The following is a 23,207-nucleotide window of genomic DNA, read 5'->3' as shown; positions in this document are numbered from 1 at the left end:
TGTTTCTAAAATGCAAACTGGCACAATTAGTCATTTAACTTCCCAGCAATAATAGCTCCATACATGCGTTAATAAAAACGATATGTTTTTCTATGGTCAAAGAAGTATGTATATCATTTGTATTTTTATATGTATGGTATAAGGCTGCTCAGACAAAGCTTTCAAGATATGCAGCTTACAGAGTGTTGTTGGAGCATGAACAATTAATTACTTCTAATTAGCCACACCTGTGCTTGGACCAAACGCAGGTGTTTTCACTCGTTCGTCTGATTAGATCTTGAGCTCTGTACTACACAATCCAAGCTCATCCAATAACTCTGTCAATTTCCTCTAAGTTTTGTTGCACATATTGGCATTGATAACAACTTAATTACTTTTTCAGTATGTCTGATGACATAAGGACACAAAGCCAAGGCAACGTGAAATAAGCTGTCAACCACACCTGCAGAAAAAACTAAATTCCCGTCGATAATCAGATACAGAAACACATACCGGTAATTATCACCCAACCCAAAAAAAAAGTTTTGACAAATTGCTATGCAAAACACACCACACATTTAACATGCACAGGCAAAATAGGTCCAATTATGAGAATCTGCAAAGCAAAATATCCCAATATCAGTGTAACCTTCAACTAAAACAATACCAGCATGTGGAAATGAGATCTTTGATATCATAACTGAAAAAAGCAACGCTTTAGAATATTTGAGGTCCTACTCTTTTCAGGTGAATGAACACCTGTAGCCATTCAGCCAAGGAATAAGATGTGAATTGTATCCGTAAACTCTTATTTAAAAAATGCACAGCAAATATTTATACATTGGTTTAAGACTGAGGGCAACTAAATATATGTTCAAACACATCACTTGATTCAAGCTTTATTGACAATGAAAGATAAAACCCCTGCTATAAAGCTCTCATGATAGAAAAGCAGGTTAACTGCACTGATTTTGGCAGATAGTATCTCAATAGTGAGCTGCGGCTATTTGGCATGCTCCAATTTCTAGAGTTTATCGGAGGAGAGTGGTAACAGGAGAGCATCATGATGGCACTATGAACAAATATTTACGCAGTTGTTATTAATCACACGCACGCACGCACGCACGCACGCACGCACGCACGCACGCACGCACGCACGTCTCCATCCTCCATCTCTTTTTTTACAACATCTGTTTTTGCCTTCCTCCCTCCCACCTTTACCTATTCTTTCTTCCCTTGTTCATTACCCATATCCTTCCATCTTTATCCCCTATTGTCTTTCTCCCTCCGTCTTTTATGCGTTTCCCCCCTGACCACTGCTCCCTCGCTTGCTTTGTTCTCCATTTTTCTCCATCACCCATTTCAATTTCTTCCCTTCCCTTCTTTTTCTATCACCTCCTCACTTCCTTTGCATTCCCCCCTCCTCCAAATGTGTTCACCTCCTATCTTTGCCTGCCTTTCTCTTCTGTCCCATGGAAGCACTTACAGCCTCCATAAGAGAAACCCTTTGTCTTTTTTTCTCTCCTAAACAACACATGTACGCACGCTATCAGGGCCATTTATTCCCAAGGCTCTGGTGTTCCCAGATCTCTTTGACGAGTGGGTCACTGTGGCCAATCACGCATTGGCCAGGCGGCCCAGAGAGGCGGGATGTGGGTCACTGTAGCCAATGATACACTGGTTCTGTTCCCGGAGGGGCCGGCTGATTGACAACTGGTGCTGGACAGAAGTCAAGAGGGTAATTGTCATCCAACTCTCCCTCTCTTTTTCACTCTTTATGGCTGTCTCTCATTCTAGACATTTTTTTTCCCTTTCTCCCTCTTTCTTTTCTCTCTCTCCCCCTTTCTTTTCTCTCTCTCCCCCTCTTACTTCCCCACTCCAGCCCTCTTCCTAGCCCCCGTTTCCCCTCCCCAACCCAATTTCTCCCTATACCTCCAGAGGGACTCTCTCATTGGCTGCCCTTCCTGTCCCTCAGGAACGACTTTGTGACGCTACTGGCCGAGGGCTGATGCCAATCTCCATCCCCAGCCTGCCCCCCGGGAGCCCCCCTAACTTCAATGGCCTGTGTCAAGCACACGCACGCACACACACACACACACACACACACACACACACACACACACACACACACACACACACACACACACACACACACACACACACACACACACACACACACACACACACACACACACACACACACACACACACACACACACACACACACACACACACACACACACACACACACACACACACACACACACACACACACACACACAAGTAAGCACTTCTAGCCAGGGGACGGGGACAGAAGCTGATTAACCAAATACTTTTATCAGCAGTAAAACCGCTCTCTCTGCCTGCCTGCGTTCTGAACAAAACAGCCTTAAATTACATAAACACACACACACACACACACGCCGAGCACTGAGCCACTGGCCAGAAACACCAGGCCAGTCTGGGGTTTGGGACAGTGTGAGTGTTTGTGTGTGCATGCTTTTGTTTGTGAGAGTGTGTGTAAAGGGACGGAGGTAGCAGAGGGCTTAGATGGATGGCAGAGAGAAAGAACAACAACCAAACAAAGCCTGGCGGACAAGCTTCATCGCCCTTTCTATCTTCCTCTCTTCCACCATCTCTTTTCTACTCTTCCCCACTCGTCCTTTTCTCACCATCTCTTTAGATCCAAACATGTTTATACTATCTGATTGTGTTTTCTTTGCACATTCTCCTCTCAAATATCCTCCTCTCTGCACCCATTTTGCTCCTCACATCTTCTCTCTTGTCCTTTATGAGGTCAGTGTGTTGTTATACCATGCTATGTTGACCATCTGAGTTGCTATTAAACATCCCCAAACACATCTCCAAAAATAATCTGACAACCTAAATTGCCATGAGCCCTGCATTTTCCTTAAAGAGGATCCTCAAAGTGCACATGCATGGCCAATTCCATTTATGAAAACAGGAAACGCACACACACTTACCCATTTAATACTAATAGCTGCTTATTAACACACATCACATTCACAGAGAGAGATGAACACATATTTACACACACACAAGCAAGTGTAGAGTTGATGTTCAGGGCCAAGCAACACAGCTTGAGATTAAAGAGCCTCTCTGATCTGACATTTGTTTTTCTGTCTGTCAGAGAGAGTGTGGCGGGAAGAGGAATCAATAGCAGGAGAGACGTGGAGAGGGGAGAGGAAAGTGAGGAGTAAAGGGGGAACAAATTGAAACATATAAAGAGTGGATTAAAGAACAGAAAATCAGAAGAGGAGAGGGACGGGTGGGAGAGAGGAGGATGAAAGTGGAGAGGTGAAGGAGGGCAGCGAGGAGCGAAGGATGAGGAGTAGGACACAGCGCGAAAGAGAGGGCAGGAGGAGGAGAGGGAGAGCATTCCTCTGGAGTACCTCGACTCTGGGGAAGATTCCAGAAATAACTGAACTAGAAGTTCCCCCAGCAGCCTCAACACACACGCACACCAGGACACACACACAAGTCAAACAAAGGCACCAAGTTCACAAATGAACTCAAATGTTTTCAAGAACATCTCAGAGAAATGATGAGGTATACTTCATTCTTTCACTATAGTGCATGCATATCCACACACACACACACAAGTGAGTGAGGACTGGTGGGTGGGGGGGTAGGGAGGGGAACATAATTGCCTTCTCTTGTAGTACAGGCTGGGGAGTGCTTTTTGACTGAAGACACCAATTTCACGCTAAGGCATTATTTAGCTTGATACAAACTTGATTAGGCTTTACAGGAGAGAGGGAGGGAGAGAGACGGTGACACGGAGAGGAAAGAGGGAAATAAACAGCTTTGTGTCACACCGCATCGCTGGCGGATAGATTAACTTGCTCGTCACGCTCCTTCTGGGAGCAACACGAAAAATATACACACTGCACGCTCAGAGCAATGCTGGATGTTTGTTTGTTTGTTTGTTTGTTTGAGTAGATGTATAATCAAGCATCTTGTTCCAAACGCAAAACGTAGCGACCCTTTTTCAAAATTACTTTTTTCCCTATTTTACATTTATATTATGTTAAGATGCTCATACATGAATTATTAAAGCACAAAAAATATGTTTCTTAGTTCCATTAAATCACTTTAAAACCGCTGATGCCTGATGTTCACTGCAGATTGTTTTGATTTATAATGCAATATTGAAAAAAAGCAAAGATACCTGGTATTTGGGACATGGTACTAGACTATAATTTTTCTAATGGCTTCCAAAAAGTGGACACCGTGTCTATAAGGGTTAAAAATGTTGGTTAAATGCAGGCTTTATATCGCCAAACCATCCCTCAAATATGCCTATAGTCCATAGCAACTGATTTAAGTCCCACAGATAAAAAAACAATCAATCAAGTAATGCTTGAAAAACAAAAGAGACCATACACAAGAACATAAATTATCAGTATACTCCAAGAAAACAGAAATCTTTAGGGTTGGCTAAGAGATAATCATCCTATTAGCCAAGGTTCATTATAAAAAAAGAGTAGAACATACATTTTGGCTTAAGTGCTATTACATGTTATTTAACTACCTTTACCAATGTCGTAATTAGCTTTTAAGGGTCGGAAAGTCCTATGATAGAGCAGGCGAGAGGAGACAAGAAAGGAGAGAAGGATAGGTATGCTCGTCCCTAGACTGCTTATCAACTCTGAGTCTAAGGCAGACCATTGGCCTGCACTCACCACATACACACCCACACACACCTTCAATCTCACCATGCAATCTCTTATTCTGTCTCTCTACTTCATTCTGTCTTGATACAGGCATGAAGCTTTTATTAGGGAGCGGGCGTACAAGAGGAGTAACCGCCTCTCCTGCTCTGCTGCTGTTTCAGAACAGAACAAGTAAAGTCACTCTGGTTTTTCTAAAGCTTATCCGAGAGTCATTTGCCATCCTAACTTTAGCTATTATATGTTGCCTAATATTGAGAGTAAGCAGAGGAAAAGCAACATTTAGTAAATAATTACCAATTGGCGAATAAAACCTACAATGATTATATTGCAATTACCACATTTACATAAAATATTTACCAGGGATTCATCGAATTGCAAGGAATTATTATTTCACTAAATATTAGGACGATATGTTCCGCTTGTAAACATTTTCTCTCCCTGTCTGTTGTAATTCAACCTGGAGTGCCTCTCTCTCGCTGCCGCTCTCTTGCTCTCGCACTTCTCTTGCCCCATTGTATGGGTCACAGCGGGGCGCCCTTGCCTTTTGACTGGGAGGTGAATTGAAAGGAGTTAGAAAAACCAACTGAAGACTTGAGCACTAAAAAGAAGCATTGGTAAGTCTATAGTGGGGCGCGCTACAAAGACCCGGCAGAGTGTCCAATAAAAAGGGAACACAACACAAGCAGCTTGTTCTGTTCAAGGGTCCACACTCTGAGGACAATGCACATTAGTCGGGCTCCAGTGTGTGTGTGTGTGTGTGTGTGTGTGTGTGTGTGTGTGTGTGTGTGTGTGTGTGTCTATATGACAAAGCAGAGTGGGCTAAAAAGCTGTTAAACAAAAGATTAAATCATTTTAGCAACAGCTTTGAAAAAAAAGATCCTATTCAAAGCTCCAGATTTACTCTCCTGAATTCAAAATATTATCTATATCATTGTACATTTTAACCATAGGAGTTATTTGCATAAAAACATAACATTTTATTATAATTTTGAATATTTTTTACTGAAACCGCAAATGGAACTTTTAATAACGTCTATGATGGCTGGGATTTAAATCGGCAGTTCATATAAGACTATTTATCCCCCAGGGGAAATTCATTTTTTTCCACTTTGGTGTTATTTACATTACATCACACACATAGGTCCAAAATACACACATGCACAAACAGGATACACAAATGCATGCTGAACAATAAGTGAGATTCCGTACTCAACGTAAGTAATGGATCAACTACGTTCCGTAACACCACTAAAAGATATATAACTGATGGATAAAAAAAAGAAAATCTGATACATTTTTCCTGCTCTTAAGACCAAGAATGAGGCTTACTTTGACAAATGAAAGGGGGGGGGGATTGGATAATATATATTTTTTTAAAACAGAACGAAGTATGAGTCTGAAAACCTGATTTATGGCCCGGCCTGAAGCTTAGGTTATGCGGGGGTCAGACCAGGGGGCATAACACTCTGTAAGTCCTCATAGCCCACACACACACACACACACACACACACACACACACACACACACACACACACACACACACACATTTCCCATTTCCCAAAAGTCACCCTTTCATCAACAGCAGCATGTGTGTGTATGTGAGCCAGAGAGGGGGTGGGAGGGTAGCCAGATAAATATATTATGCATCGGCCAGGTGTGCAGAGGGGCACTGCTAATTGCCCCCACCACTAATGTTTAATGTACAGAATAGGAAGGAAAAGGAAGGGGGGGGTGACATTATTAGAGAGGCGAGGGGGAAGGAAGGAGTGGAGGGAAGAAATGCATGAGGCTGCAGAAGGGAAGGAGGGAAGACGTAAGGGGGGGGAAGAATGAAGGAAGGAATAACTGCAATTATGTCTAAAATAATAAGCCATTATTCCTGTTCACACACCTGTTCCCCCTCATTTATCATATGGACGTCTACTGAACACATCCACATGTTAATCGTTTCAATACAATCCTGTGCATCCAGAGAGTTGACAAAAAAGATTTGAACAAAAGTAAGACTGTATATTATTACTGGATGAATACTAAAGAAATAATAAATGAATGTGCTCACAAGTTTTTGGGAAGTAATCATTCAGCATTAGAGAAGCATGAAAAAAGGATAATGGTGATAATAAATCTAAGTTGACTAAAACCAAACGGCCAATTAATGGACAAAGCAGGGGCAGTCCGTATAAATTATATTAAAAAAATGTAATGAATGATTTCCATGTTGATTGATAACAAAATGAATCTTTAGTACGGGGGGGCTGAAGTAAGCATCGCAAGGCTCCATCGACAAAAAGCAGTGGATTTTACCAATGGATTAAGATCTTTGGTACACATTTATGATATTTAAGTGTTTTGTTCAGCAGGATAATCTGGACATATTAACACCATTTTTATGATGTTTGAAGTGAAAATGCCAACGATAGAAGTAAAAAGCTAATTGCTATTGACAAACTACAAGGTCACATGGCTGCGCATCTCCACCGCTAAGTTAAAGACGGGATGCGTGCTCGGTGTGATGTTGTTCAGTAGTGTCATTTATTCACTTGTTAGCGATCAGTGTTATCAACTCCCAAGAAGCTTGGGACATTCTCAATTTGGTTGTTTACTGATATCTTTTTTGTCATAGAGCTATTGTTAACCACAGACCTTATTTCAGGCATCTTAGCAAAAACGTAATCAAAAATAGTGCAACTTTAAACTCATTGAACCAGAATTGGTAAAATGCTGACTCATTTCTGAGTTTTTTAGGACTCATTCCTGCACCACTTAATGGGCTCCAACATGGACAGACAACACAGGACATAAGATCTAACCAAACACTCCAAAATCCAGTAGATATACAAATACACTGCAGGCAAATAGTCTGTGTGCAACAAAGAAACAAGCGTAATCTCTCAGTGAGAGACGCTTACGCACACACACTCAGCCATAGGAAACTTAGAAGGGCCCAGGTCCTCTGAGACTATCCAGTAGTGGGGGGATTTAGGCTAAGGAATCTATGTCTGGATTGACTAAATGTGTGTGTGTGTGTGTGTAGTCACACAAGCATCATCTTTCTCTTCTTAAAAGCCAAGGCATGCACGGAGCTCAGCTACACTGTGCTCGTGTGTGTGTGTGTGTGTGTGTGTGTGTGTGTGTGTTTGTCTCCAGTGGGGTGGGTGTGTGTTAAGGTCCAGTGAGTTTGCAGCTGATAATCGAGGCTAGCTAAGCCGCTACAATGGCACGGCCCTTGCCCATGACGCCCCTGTTCTGACACACTCTCACACACACATGTATATGCACAACCCCGCCAGGCTGGCCGCTGATAAGGACTCGTCGCTGGCATAAACACACCTCACTGAGGGACTTCACCCTTTCTGGACACACAGATGAGTTAACACACGATAAAAACCTGACCAAGCCTACCAGATGATATGACCTTCTTCCATCCATTATTTCAGAGAAAATCTCGTGTTCACCGCTCAACACTAATGAAGGAAACATGTGAAGTCACGTCCATTAACCATTTTTAGCCGTTAACCCAAATTACACAATTTTCTGTGAATGAAAACAAAGGAGCTAAACTGAATTCCTAGACAATGTTATTTACACCTGTGCTTTTTGTATTGCATCTCAGAATATCTTCAATAAAGTTGACCTACTCTACTTAGTTCTTTTATACACTGAGTGTTCAATTGTGTAGTAATTTGTTTTTAATTGAGTGAAGATCAACATGCATCCAATTACATTCAATGCATGGTACTGCTGGGCTTCACCGATCACCAATTACATTAGCTTGTTTTGTCCCATTTGAGGAAAAAAAAAACTACAAAAAACTCAAACCCACCCCCTGTCGAGAAGTCAATGGAATTTCAAACAAAGCTCTCGGAAAGCCATTTAATGGTTCAGCAGGCTTTAATGCAAAGCCAATACAAGCTTTTATACAGGAGTTAGTCAATGTGGCTGTACGCACACTGATTGCATTATTGTTAACATGGTTTGTAGCTGCACAAATAAAAACGAGATAAGCGGTCACATTTTTTTGGTACAAATAAAAGCAAAAAGGCGTTTGCGGTGCCTCTGATGTACCTACAAAACAACATATTGTTGTCCTCATGTAATCCAAGCCACATGTGTAAGGTCTCTGAGTTTTATAAGAGCCAGTCGCCCTATGAAAGTCTCTGTGCTCCGCCAAAGGGTGACATTAAATTACTCTAATGTTAAAGCCAGATGGGGAAGAGAAGCAGAGAGAAGAAGAAAAATAGACAGAAAAGTGAGAAAAGGGAAAGAGAAACGGAAAGATTAACTGTACCAAACTGTCCTCATGCTGGTGTTTGATACTGGAATGATGATACACGGTTGAACAGCGATTATATGAAGTAAAATAAATGAACTTGGGTAAGTCATCGTCCTGTTGCAGAGGTCATTTTATTGTGCCTTCTTAAACTAGTTTTCCTAATTAGGTTAAGAAACCACCAAACTGTCTTGGAATTTCATGACACTTCCCACCACAATTAATTTTTACCCACATTTTGAGGGTTGGCGGTTGTTAATTTTAAAGTCTTGCACAGTTAATTGACAATAACTTTAACTCCAGGCAATGAATAATTACAATCCTCGAGTCTCTTAATACATTTAAAACCACATACTTACATGAACTATAATGGAGCCCTAACCAGTGTTTAAAAAGTAAGATGGCATAGACTTGCAGCTGAAACACCTATTCAATTATTTGATTGGCCAATCAACAGAAGGGATTTGCACCATATTCTTGTCTTAAATAAAAGAAAATTAATCATATTTTGGATTTAGACCAAAAAGCAATTTGAAGACTTTAAATTTAACCCTGTATAAATATGTATACATATTTAAACATTTTATTGTATCTGCTAAAGACCAAACATAGAATTGATTGTGAAATAAAAAGGTGAGATCAATAAAAATATTAAGTTGCAGCCTTGTGTAGAAAACACTTCATTTACCAGAAATAATGCTTGAGTCACTCTTAAAATCAAGCTTGTTAAAGGGAAAAAAGTGAGCCAAACTTACCACATCCATTAGTGTTAAATATTGTGCTAAACAAAGAGTTGTAAAAGTATAACAACTAAACTGTATTTGGCTATATAACAAATACAATGCAGTGTGAGAAGAACTGCATGAGGGTTTGAGGTGAATAATAGCTGGACAATCATTTGCCATGGTTGTAATTGTGTACGGGCTCAATTTGGTCAGAGATCTAGCAGTATGAAGGTCCCCTATTACGCAAAATGCAGTTTTTGATGTCTTTTATACAAAAATATGTGTCCCCGGTGTGTAAGGAGACTTACAAAGTGTCAAAAAATTACAACCCTCTCCGTTTCCTCTAAACCCTCATCTCTAAAAACGGGGGTACAAACGAGTTGATCCAGATTTGCTTCGGTTTTGACGTCATAACCGAAATGTGGGCTGGCTTTACATTGAACTACTGGCAACGTCCCGCCCACGTGACACTTCTCAACCTATCGTCCCGCATATACAGTCTCGAGCTGAATCCCCTCGACCACCTCTGTGTGTTCAGCAGGATGTCTGCAGGAGGGACTTAGAGTTGTTGATACATATACTGTCACTGTTCTAGTGGTAAACACTGAGAAGTGTTTCAGAAATTATGCTTGATGTGGTTTGGAACATAATCTGGGGATTAATCATGGCAGCGTTTAGCCGAGTATCTTCTCCCGGTAGAAAACTTTCAAAGAGGAGAGAAAGCTGCATGATCCTGCAAAGGGGCGTTGCCAGCTTCAGCTCAGCTCAAATTTTAAGCGACAGTCACAGAATCAGCACTTCAGGCACAGAGCTGACATAGAGGGGTATGAGGCATGCTACAATGGGTGATCTGTTTGGTATTTTGAGCAAAGCACTACACAGACAAGTTTTGTTTCGATATTGCCCTACAATATATTGTTCAAATATAGCGTAATAGGAGACCTTTAAAAGGTGAACATTCTCAAAATAAATTATCTGAAATTCTGTTGCTATAGCCAAACTATGAATAGGTGGAAGAAACAAAGAATTTAGGTAGGAGTGAGAGAGATTAAGACAGAGAGTAAGAGAGTGAGAAAGTGGACATGATGCTATTAGCCGGGAAAAGCTCAGCTAAACACACACCGGACCAAACCTCCCCTCTGTTCCCACTCATTTGACTCCACTCACTCTAAACAAACCAAATAAACACTAGAAAGTAAAGTGCTCCCTCCCTTCCCTCCCCTCTCGAATCTTTCCGGCTCTCCTCCATCTCCCTGTCATATGCGCTCAACTCCCGTTTAATGTCCTGCAAATGAAGCGGATTTATTAATGTGTAATTAAGTAATAATCATCACTACATAATGCATGAGAGACTCAAGGGGCTGAGAGCTGGGAGAGAGAGAGGAAAAGATAGGATAGCGAGGCCGCAGACAGAGAAGGAGATTTCTGCTGCCTCGCTTCGCTAAAGACACACATTAAAAAGGGATTAATCCATTGAAATAATATTTTGATAAGAGAGAAGCCGTGCTCTCATTTCTTTTCTGCCGCTCACCCCTCCTTTTCCTCTCACCCCATCAGCTAGTTTCATGGCCCTTCGTCGCGCCATTAGTCCGTGTTCAATTAACAGACTGCAATTAGTCAACTCCCCCCACTGTTAACAAGGCCTAATCACTGTATAGGCTAGGCTGGTCAGGAAAATCCATCAGAGGAGTTTAGCTGCAGTGGTGGAACATGGAGGAGCAGTAAGGAAACATCCTGCTGTTTGTTGTGGGTGGATTAAAATATCAAGGGATGCAACTAATCATAATATGTTTTTTATTTTATTTTAAATGTGTTAAATAAGGTTGCATACAGTATATGAATTCTAAAATCCAATTGGTAGCTCCACCGCATGGATTACACCATGGATGTATAAAGAGAACTGGATACAGCGTTTGAGGCGGGGAACCGTTCATTCCTATGAAAGTTGCTTGAGTACAATAATACCCGGATCTGAGGCTGTAGAACATTGCGTTTTCCATAAGCCCCGCCTCCAATCTGCTCCATCGTCTCCGCCAAATGGATAGAGGTAAAATTACTTGTTAAAAAAATTAATTAAAAAAAAAACATGATTTACAACGTCTCTCTCCATTGAAAGTAAAAGTGAGAACGTTTTTTTGGGCCTGATGACAAGACAGCGTCTTGCCACTGCAATAGCTAGTTAATATCATTAATTGATTTGTTTCCCTAATCCATGCCCTAAATGTCAAACTCTGCAAATATAAATACTTAAAAACACAAGTTGTTATTGGTAGCAATACATTTGAAGTTGTTAAGGAAGGATAAAAAGTATTATCTAACATGATGGATGTGGGCCATAGGCAAGCATTTTCCCATGATCCACGAAAACTTTGACAGGGTTAAAGTGACAATGAAAGATCAACATTCAGCTATGAATTTCATTTCCAGATAAAAACAACCCTTTTCAGAGCAGGGCCACTCAGTCCGCAGTATATGGCGGAGGTGGGAATTTGTGCTTCTTTGTTTTTGTTTTGGCATGCCTGGCTGGCCAGTAAGTCCGTAAGCCAGCCAGCCAGTCAGAGTTGGGTGAGCAGGTGAAAGACAGAAGAACATGAAAACACAGATAATCCCCCGGCGATGCTCACCTCCTACTGGCCTCCATCGCCAATCCCCCTCCCCCCCTGCCCACTCACCTGCTGTGTGCCACTGTGCTGCCCCCAAACACCTCTCCTCTCTCTCCCCTTTACCCTTCAACCCCCTCTTTCCTCCTCCATCTCTATCTCTCTCACCTCCATCTTCCCCCGAATGCCAGGTCTCGCCAAGCTGTCAGTGGGGCAAGGTGCGGAGGGGAGATAGCAACACGCGTACACACACAGATGCATCAGTACACATACACAAAACACATGGTGCTTATGCAAGCTAGACGACAAGGGCTGTGTTACCTTTAACACACACACACACACACACACACACACACACACACACACACACACACACACACACACACACACACACACACACACACACACACACACACACACACACACACACACACACACACACACACACACACACACACACACACACACACAGTGGTGGTCGTCCGCCTCAGCTTTGCTTCGCTCTGCTTCGCTTGGCTGCCTGACTAAAGCTAAGCTCTCGTTATCCAGGCTGCTGAGACCAGGCTGCCTTAGTGACACACACTCAGACAAACACAAGGTGTGCGTGTCCATGATGCACACCCAAATACAAGAATGTAAATGTTGCAAGTATAAATAAGCACATAAAAACACACACTGAGGACAGATTCATTGGTGCACAGCAGCTGATGTGTTCACTGACAGACTGCATCAAGCATCGACAACGCTACAGAAGAGGGCATTAACCAAATTCAACCACATCTTAGAACTACTGATAAAGTGATAATTTAGACGACTTTTAAATCATGATTAAAGACAACTTAGTTGATTAATTAGGAGCATAATTTATCAAATAGTCGCTGGTTATATCAGTGATAAAGTGCTTATTTTTCCTAATTTTCAACTGATTTTTTTTTGTAATTCCATTTTATGACATCATTGGCCTTTAATCACTTCAGCAATGCATTTATTTTTAGTTCGCCCAAACAGAAATGAGAAATACAGTACCAATAAAGAAATACAGTACCAATAAAGAAATACAGTACCAATAAAAGAAGGGATAGAAAACTCTGCAGTTTATAGGGAACTTTATAGTCCTATTGGTTAAACGTGTGATCAATAGATATTGCCAGCAGCACTCAACTGAAAACAGTTGCCATAAGTCATTATAATGTCATTTGAACATGTGCATCCATCAAAAAATATATATTTTTCCACTTTAATGATACTGTTGAGTCAGATTTTAACCCAAAAACACATAGAAGATTTATGCGTCAATCTTTTCTCCATGCTCTAATTTGGATTACTAACTCTAGTGCCCTGCAAAAGTCCACTTACACTCACTGCAAATGGTCACATAATTGTTATAAGATATATCGACAACAACCAACCAGCTTTACAGTACATTCCTGAGGAGGCTGTGGAATCTATAAACTGACGCATTACTCTCACTCACAACCCCTTTCCGTGGGTTGAAGAAAACAACAACGATCGGTGTTCCTGAACAAGTATCCCAAAGTAATAGATATTACAAACACAAACATATCCAATTACAAACACAACACAAGCATGTGATATGAAGATGAAACAGGCTTGACTTCAGAACCTGAAACCCTCCAATGAAGATCAAGCGCTTTATCAAACTTTACACCCAGTTTGAACCACTTTTAAAAAATCTGTTTCCTTCCCAGATATAGGCTAGTCACAGAAAGGGAAAGCCTATATGGCGGAGGAAACAGGGGAGGGGGTGGCAACCACATGGTCAGCCCGTCCCGTTGCCCATCTGGGTCCCATAAAGGAAACATGGAGGCCAAGGCCACCACATGCCCTCATGCAAGATGCCCACTCACCCATGCACTGCAATGAATACTATTAGATGGTAATGGGGGAATTTAAGGCTTCCTTTTTAATATGGGGATTTTAGACCTTTAAGTTGCCTTTTGTTGAACTTTACAAAAAATGAATGTGGACATTATATGCCCAACCATGGAAGACATTATTTAAGTAGGAAGGGAGGCCTGAAAAGCTGAGAAAATGGAAAAAATATTGATACAGCAATATTGTTAAAATAAATAAGTTAATGTCAAGCAATGCAACGCACTTCTATTAAAGGGTGGATCATATTAAATACATTTTTATTTGGTGTGAAAATAAACTACAGAGACATTGGATATAGGGGCTAAGTGATTTGATTTGGGGTCAACCAGCCAAACACCACAACAAAGCAGCAGTGGGCTGTTAAAAGAAAGTGCAACACATCCCAACATGGGAATAATCCAGATTACATGGACCCATTAACAAAGTGAATTACAACAGGTTGACCCAAAAGCACAACCCATGCTGTCAGAAACGATACACCAGTGTATCATATTTCACGTTCTGACAGAATGGCAGCTAATTGAAAACAATTAACCCAGTGGACGGTTAGAAAAGAGACAATAAACCAGAGATGTTGGAAACTTATATCGAATGTGATGCTACATTTCGAAACTGTTGCCAGGCTACACAGTCAATGTTCAACATTTTAACAATCTCGTTACTAATAACAAACAATTACTGAAAATGCAAAATATGAGTTTACACAAACCTTTTACATGTAATTTACCTATGTTGTAAAACCACAGATTGAAACCCTTTGGGATCATTTAATTAAATTAGCTAACAAACACCAGAGTTGGGCATGAAATCTTGTTCATGGATTTTGTTTTTCTCCTACTCCTGAGTGAAGTATCCTATCACATGAGGAGCAAAAACACAGTTTCTTACCTTTAACGGAGCGCGGTTTGGCCTGTTTTCGTCTAGACATTTCTGGTCTTCCTTTTTAATTTTAATTTTTCTAATTGTTTTTGTTCCGCTCCGTGTTTTCTGCTAACCATGCAGGCGGACACGGTCCTCCACGTCTAACACTTCGCTGCTGCTTCTTCTTCGCCTGTTGCAATGCGGCAGCTTCAGTCTCTGATTGGGAAACGGCCGTAAGTCCAGCGACAACAAACCGCACACACCGGGAGCACAGCGGCTTACAGGCGACTGGCTCCTCTGCTGCGTATTCTTCCTGAGCAGTCGGGAGGGTTCACGCAACCTGTAGCGTAACGGGAACAACTTCCCGTCGTTAGTCCCTTCTTCTTCGTAACAACGTGCCCGGACGCCGACAGCCTCAGTGTCTCTGCTTTCCTCTGCACACAATTTGCTTTCTCCGGTGCAGCCCGCTCCGACTTCTCGAGCACTACTACCTGGGCGCGAGCAGCCGGCCACAGGCGAGGCGAACACCTGAGCAAGTCCCGCGGTATTAGGGAAAAGTGACAGCGGCACCGTCCGATAGCGTGGTGGCGGCACCACAGCGGTACGTGACGGTCCAGGTGAAGCGAAGCGACCGAGGAGGTTCTGTGAAATTGTCTCAAAATGAAACGTGGCTTCTGTCTTCGTGCTCCTCGCGGCTTAGTCGGGGCTTCTTTTTTCTTTTTGTTTTTGTTTATCGAAACTATTTTCGGCTGTTTTGATTTGGGTTTTCCTCCAGGAAAGCCTCACCGACCCGAACTGACCAGCCTCCTGTGTTCCGTCCCGTTATTCTACACTAGGCAGTGGTGGTTTGGTGGCATGGACATTGCGCTCTTCCCCATCATCTCCACCCCGAGGGGAATACTGCTTTTACAACCCACGCTTTCTTTTTGTTAATATTTCCCAATGCCCTATCGGCGATATTAATAGCAGCCTAATATTTCTCCCAGTCTAACCCTTTGCTAGCCTCTGTCTCCCTGCTTTTTCTTTGTCCTGACTCTGGCTACCAGTCTCCCTCCTCCTCCTCTGCCTGCCTCTGCTGGCGGGGCTGCGGCGCAGACACACATAATAAAGCCAAGGCAGGCAGTGCTTGGCTGGAAATGTAGCCGCGTCCCAGCAGGGGGATGTGAGAGAAGGGTCCCGGCGGGGGAGCGCTCTGATCCCGCAGGGAGCAGCTCGGCACAGCCCGGGTTGGCTGAAGCAGGAGAGAGGCAGGCTGGGCTGACGGAGAGAGAGGGGAAGTTTGGAGAGGGTTAGGCAACAGCGCCCAACTGTGGCCGAAAGCAACCATTACAACAGGGACTCTGAGACTACAGAGGGAGGAGACACAGGGAAAATATGGACTTGGAATGAAGTAGGATGTGGAAGAGGCCCTAAAGTTAGGTCAAAACGTACTTTTGGTTTTACAAACGCAATAACAGTAGCACAAGTAATCTAATTGCTATTCACCAAGTACTGGGGGAAGCCTTTCTAGTTTTTAAACAGTGCTCAGTAGTGGAGGATGCTGTGAGCTAGCAACCAGTGTCACACAGCATGTCATCTTTTAAAAGATACAGCAATGACAATGTTTATTTGCATGTTAAACAATGATGTAGGAATATTATAGCATGGCCCTCTCTTTTGGCTTAAATCAATAACACAACACCTAAGGCTGTGACAGAAAGTATTTTTGTTTATAAATCTCTCAAAAACTGAAATTCCAAGACAATACAAATGGCCAGGGATGACAATACCACATTATGCTAGACAAAAATAACTAACGCAATAGTGTTGGTTACAGTAAAATTAAAGGTATTCTTTTTAATTTTGATTACTTATTGCTCACTATGTACATTATTTAAGACTGCTGAACTCCTGAGCTCTGTGAATGTCTACTCACATCTGTTTATAGTACACACATACATATATATATATATATATTATTATACACATCTGCCATACATATCTGTTTATAATACACATATCTATATGTTATACATATTTGCCATATACATCTGTTATACGTAATATATGCATTTGTCCATACCTCCTCATTCAACAGTGTAAAGTATTTAAATACTCTCAATGTATTCCACATATGTATATATTTCACATCCTTAAATCTTTATTGTTGTTATTGTAAATATTCTTCTCTCTTTTTGCACTATTTTATTTATCTTATTTGCACCATGTATGTTGAGTTGTTGGAGGAGCATGGGACATAAGAGTTTCATTGCCAACATATACGTTGTATATGCTGTGCATATGACCAATAAAACCTTGAAACCTTGAAACCTATTTTCACAGTTCACATTTGACCTTGTAGATAGCAGAGGTCAGCTTCCACCACTTTTAAAGCTTTAACCAAAATTCCATTGGTAGTTACCTGTGATTTATCATTTTGAAATATTGTTCATCGAAGCCCTCATTCTTCATTACAACAAAAAAATCAGGTTCACACGTGCCACTCTATTATGCTAGAATCAATCCCCTGTACAGCATCTAAAACATAATGGATTTTTTCACAATGTTAGTCTTCAAAGTTTTTGGTAACAAAATGTGAGTGATGAAAAAAAGACATTTTCAGAAACAAACTTTAATTTAATATTTTGCAGCGTAGCATGTTTTTGTATCAATCAATTAACAAAATATTGAATTCAGGAATAGCAATTAAAGAGCTTACAGAAAGGCCACAGGTAATGCTAAATTCCCTAAATAAAATGTCATCAAAGGATTTGTGCGCACTTTTGGAATGTCGGACATTTTTCATCTTCCCCTTTTCTTGAGTGTCTCATCGTTTCACTCAATTTGCGATGGATTAATTTCTATGGGACAGTTCCTGACAGGATTAGTTTAAGCCTATTCATTTAGCCTGAGCAGAACCTATCCGTGCGAAATGAACATTTTCCGCACTTTAGATCGAGAGACCACATGAAATGTCTGCTTCTATCCACTCACAGGCTTACAAGAACCTTTGTGTTGCAGTGATGTACCGTCAAATGTTTAAAATCTGCTGAGCCATTTTCTTTAAGGAATAAAAATACCTCTGTGTCCTCCATTACCCTTTTCTCCAGAGCTTTGAAAATGCCCCTTCAAGAAGAAACCCTTTTTTTCTGTTTTTCTCATCAGAGGCCACTCTGTCACAGTGAAAATAAACCGTTTGACTTACTGTATAAACATAATTCAATTAGCCACACCAATGTGTGTGTGTGTGTGTGTGTGTGTGTGTGTGTGTGTGTGTGTGTGTGTGTGTGTGTGTGTGTGTGTGTGTGTGTGTGTGTGTCTGTGTCTGTGTGTGTGTGTCTGTGTCTGTGTGTGTGTCTTCTTCAAAGCTCCTTTATTTCCTGTAAAGAAAAGAGAGACACGTCTGCGGACAATAAAAAGCAGACAAAGAGGGGAAAAATGAAAATCACTGGGTGCTTTGTTCTTCACTCTCTGCTCCAACTGAGCGCTCTCTGACCGCAGCTGAGCTTTTCCATGTAGCCCCCCCCCCTCTCTGGTTGTCATGGATAACTGGGTAACGTGGAGCTCCCTGTGCTGACCAGCAGGACCACTGCCCTCCACAGATTGTGCCCCCCTGCCCCACCACACCCCCCGTCCTCCCATGGATAGACAGAGCAGCCTTTAAGACTGACCCCCCGCCGGGTTAAAGAAGGTGGGGGGCTCTTGTCTCTGTGTCCTCCCCTTGTCCACCCCCCCACCCTCCTCCCTTTCTGTCTCCCTCTGCCTCACCCTCCAACCTTCACCTCTCCCTCACGATGAAATGAGTGCACGCCAGGAGACCCGTTTGTGCATTTCTGTGTGTGTGTGTGCGCGTGCATAGCTCCCCCAGTGTGACTGCCGCTGGCATGGAGGGGCAAAAGCCCTCACACAGTGGTTGGTCCCCCCTCCACCCCTGTCCCCCCTCCTTGTTTCTGCCGGTAAATACAAAGAGTGGGAAAAAAGCCCACATTACAAGCTCCTTAAGGGTCAAGGACAGGCCCCAGTCTGAATAGCTTCTAAGAGTCGTATTGTTGAATCACATAGCTAGCGATTACACCCTCTGTCATCTCCGCGCAGATTTGGCTTTTTTATACACACAACAAGAGAACATCAAGTAACAGCTACTGAATAAGTTGGCCAACCGACAAGCAGTGGGAATTAATACAGGCAGGACTTCAATGGAATAAACCAGAGGCCAATGAAGAATTACAGCCCCAAAAAATGGGGATTTGGCTTAAAGATTTTATACCTTTACAGCATTCTGGCGTACAGTGATGTGGAATGCGAGGGCACAGAGATTATGACACAGAAAATGAGGTGCCAAAACTTTGTTTATTTTCATGATTACAGTCTGTTAATGTAGGTGTGGTGAAACTGTGTCAAAGACGTCTCTTGATTTACTTGTGTATATATAATTTTTATGTTTGATGAAGTTACTACGCTTAAAAAGAAAAACCAAATGCTTGTTTGAACAGTTTGTGGGAATTATATGTCTGTGATTTGCATTACCAGTTGATACTGTCACCTTGCATAGGAATCTGTTTATATAGCTGCTTTAGTGACTCGTGCTAGTTGGTCAGGGTCCTGGCATGGTAAGGGGTGTCATAAAGGTATGTGTCAACTGAGTGTTTTTCAGATCATCAAACAGCATCTGAAACCCCCTAACCACATATCTTTGCCAGATTTGAATTGAAAAGGGTGTATTTGACACATTTCTTACAAAAACCATCAATCCGATTAGCATGCCATCTTCACACATTGAGGGTCTAGTTTACAGACAGTCCAGAAAGAATATACAGGATTTGGATATCCCCATCAAGCTCTTTTTGTTTTCTTCACACAATTAGTCTTCACTTTTCATGTGTACGTAATTTGAAAGGAGGCCTCTGAGGAAAGCAATTGACAGAAAAAATGTCAAAGAGAAGATTTTAAGCACACCTCAGCCTTTAAAGCTGAAAAAAAATCCACAATCAACCATTCAGCATTTTGTTATTCACGTGCTCTGTGAGAAAAATTGTTATTCCAGCACTGGCATCAACTTCATACATTGCAAAGCAACCCATAAAACAGTTACAGTTAACAGTGATATTTGTTGAACTGTTTCAAAGATGGAGAGAAAATATAGCTGATAGTTTAGCCATCTGCTTATCAGAACCAAAACTGTTGCTAGTTTACACATGGCCGTAGCTATATGGCTAGCAAAAGGTTAATCATTAGTAACATATTCTCATTAGCTATCCTTGATATTGTAGCTAGGGCCTCCGATGATGATATGTCACCGCTTGAAATAAAATAAAGTATTTGTGCGTGAATATACTTATGCTAGTCTGGTTGGAGGGGCTAAGGGCTCATCGTTCTCCTCTATTCCAGAGAACTGCCTAGACTTGGCTAACACTTGAATGAGAAATTGTTAGAAGGATTTAATCACATTTTTGCCCAATTATGCAGAAATAAACTGCCTAGCCAAGCTTTACTCCAACATGTTAAACCCTTATTGCTGACAAGTGAAAAGAAGCTGGCAACACCATCTGTCGCAGAGGTAGCACACATTTTCTGCAGCCTTCCACAAGCCAGTAGAGTTAACAGCAATGAGGAAAGATGTGACCATTGGAATTGGCCATTTAACATTTGGAGTTAACAGTTGAAGTAATACTGAGAACTGTATAGTTATTTAGAAAATAATTGAGGATGCTAAGGTGGTATTGGGTTAACCAGCTAACAGTGCATATACAGTTTTAAATAGTTTCTTCTGAGAATTAAATGAATAAGTATTCTTTTTATGACCAATTGTTCAATTGGTTATTGACTTTTACCATACTAGAGCTTCATGGCTAAATACTTATTTTTGATATTGATGTACAGTGGAAAATGTACAAAAACAATTTAGGCAGGATGATTTTGAAATACATGCATTAAACCAGCTGTGTTAATAGGAAAGTGAATGTGATCAGTGATAATCAATGAGACCCATTACAAGCGAGTCTGCTGTGTCACACTGCTGAGAACTGACTGCATATCAGCGTTAACCTGCAAAACAATTGCATGTGTCTCTCCTTTTGTCTTTCCTTTATACACACACATTCTCCCTCGTACCATACTATCAGTCTCTCAGGTATCAAAGCCTGATATTCCTGAGGTGAGGAGGTAACACAGTGAATTCTCAATACCGTAACAGAGCGCTCCTGAACATTGGCCCATTGTGCTGCTTGCTTGCCTGCCACTAGCGGATAGAGTTCATGTTATATTTATGTAGCCTAAAGCGCACTCTCTCCCTATCTTCTTTTATTACTCTCCTTCCCTGCCTCTCTCCCTCTCTCTCTGAATCCCTGTCTTCTGCTGTGTTGAACTCTCGCCAGCTCCACTAGGTCTCCCCTCTGCAGACAACAGTGTTCCATCTCAATGCTTTTGCCCTAGATATCAGCTATTTTTATATGGAATAATTAGACACAAAACTGATTTAAATACTGCAAAGCCAGATTCTTTTGTCTCCACTTAATGCGGCCTGGGTGAACAATGCCAAAGGTGTAAAGTGCATGTGTGTATGTCTGTGTGCATTTACATAGATGTGTGTGTTCTAATGTGATTGCTACTTGTTATGCAGGAGTAGTTCAATAGTTGTGCTATGGGTAAAATGTGTGTTGATTTTGTGCATTATTGTAAACTCTAAAATGTTTTGGATTTGGGAGTTGTGGATGCATATGGGGCACCCACAGATCTGTGTGTGTATTTGTGTGTGTGCGTGCATGCGCGTGTGTGTGTGTGTGTGTGTGTGTGTGTGTGTGTGTTTGTGTGTGTGTGTGTGTGTGTGTGCGTGTGTGTGTGTGTGTGTGTGTGTGTGTGTGCGTGTGTGTGTGTGTGTGTGTGTGTGTGTGTGTGTGTGTGTGTGTGTGTGTGTGTGTGTGTGTGTGTGTGTGTGTGTGTGTGCGTGTGTGTGTGTGTGTGTGTGTGTGGGCTGTATTCATTATCTGATCCGAAGGTGAAAACAAGTGAAAACATTTAGCCTGCGGTTACTCATGAATAAATATACAGTATGGAGACACAATAAAAGATCAACATTATTTTTTAATATTTGTTTTGAGCATTTGTTAAGCCTGTTATTCTATACACACTCACACTTGCCAACTGGAAGGTCTTTGCAGAGGTATTAGGGTAAGTGTATAAGTGTGTATGTGTGTGAGACTTAGAGTGGAGGCTTACTGCCACTAGATGCCAGCTGTCTGAAATCTCTATAGATATATAAACATTGAGATGATGATGATGATGATGATGATGATGATGATGATGATGATGATGATGATGATGATGATGATGATGATGATGATGATGGCGACACTTGTGGGTATTATGATTTAGCTGATTGACTTTGACAATGATCAGTATTTTAATAGTGTAGTTTGTGGTTATCATTAAGACGAAGTATTTGAAGACTGATGCTGATGATGATGAAGATAATGAAGGTCATGTAAAACAAGGATGTTGGCCAATTAGGAAGTGTAGTCGTTACATTTATGCTAAAATGGTGCAAGGCTCTTTTGGATTAAAAGAACATTTTAAAAAATAGTGTTTCGTGTAATTTAATGGATTACGATTCTTTAAAATTTTGTTCACAAACTGTTCTTCCTTTCACTTTTCTCTACATATAAAACTAAAAGTTACACTGAAAAAATGTAAACATTGACTTACATTACATGTGTTATGTCAACAGATTTCCCAAAAGTGTATTAGGTTTGTTGAAAGCAATAATATTTTTAAAGCAACATTACATAAACATTATTGGAAATAAATCACTTATATTTAAAATTTGCTGTATGTTAACTGTACTGATAAGAGTTTGGTTTTAATATTATCATCCTTCTCTTAGCAAGAAAACAAATACAAATAGTGCCCATTCTGATTGCAATGTAAACAAAACATGTTTTTCATTAACTACTTGTTTCATTAATTCAAATCTTTGAAACCTAATCGCTATATCCCATAGTCATCATTCATGTGCATTGGCAATGAAGATATAAGTCAGAAAATTGAGTCCAATTACATTTGATGATATTCACAATGCACACTGCCGGCCTTCTATCCAAATAAAGATGAAAATGCTCTTCTTCACTAAAGACACAAGCACAACATAATGGAAGTCAATTTAATAGGGTTGGTTCATGAATGTTAGAGCATTTTGCATAACTTT

The 23,207-nt window shown here is 41.2% G+C and overlaps 1 protein-coding gene across 1 annotated transcript in view; it reads right to left on the bottom strand.

Annotated features, from left to right (window-relative positions):
• The window catches only part of znf423 (zinc finger protein 423), a 144,576-nt gene extending 128,473 nt beyond the window's left edge, over nt 1-16,103 (bottom strand). The window contains exon 1 of the mRNA XM_063896613.1: nt 15,056-16,103. Within this exon, the coding sequence (XP_063752683.1) occupies nt 15,056-15,095 (40 nt within the window). The 5' untranslated portion in view covers nt 15,096-16,103. The remainder of the gene's footprint in view (nt 1-15,055) is intronic.
• Nucleotides 16,104-23,207: the final 7,104 nt, after the last annotated feature.

This window comes from Eleginops maclovinus, chromosome 2 (genome assembly GCF_036324505.1).
Source record: "Eleginops maclovinus isolate JMC-PN-2008 ecotype Puerto Natales chromosome 2, JC_Emac_rtc_rv5, whole genome shotgun sequence".
Taxonomy (NCBI): Eukaryota; Metazoa; Chordata; class Actinopteri; order Perciformes; family Eleginopidae; genus Eleginops; species Eleginops maclovinus.
This window is presented reverse-complemented; position numbering and strand designations above follow the sequence as displayed.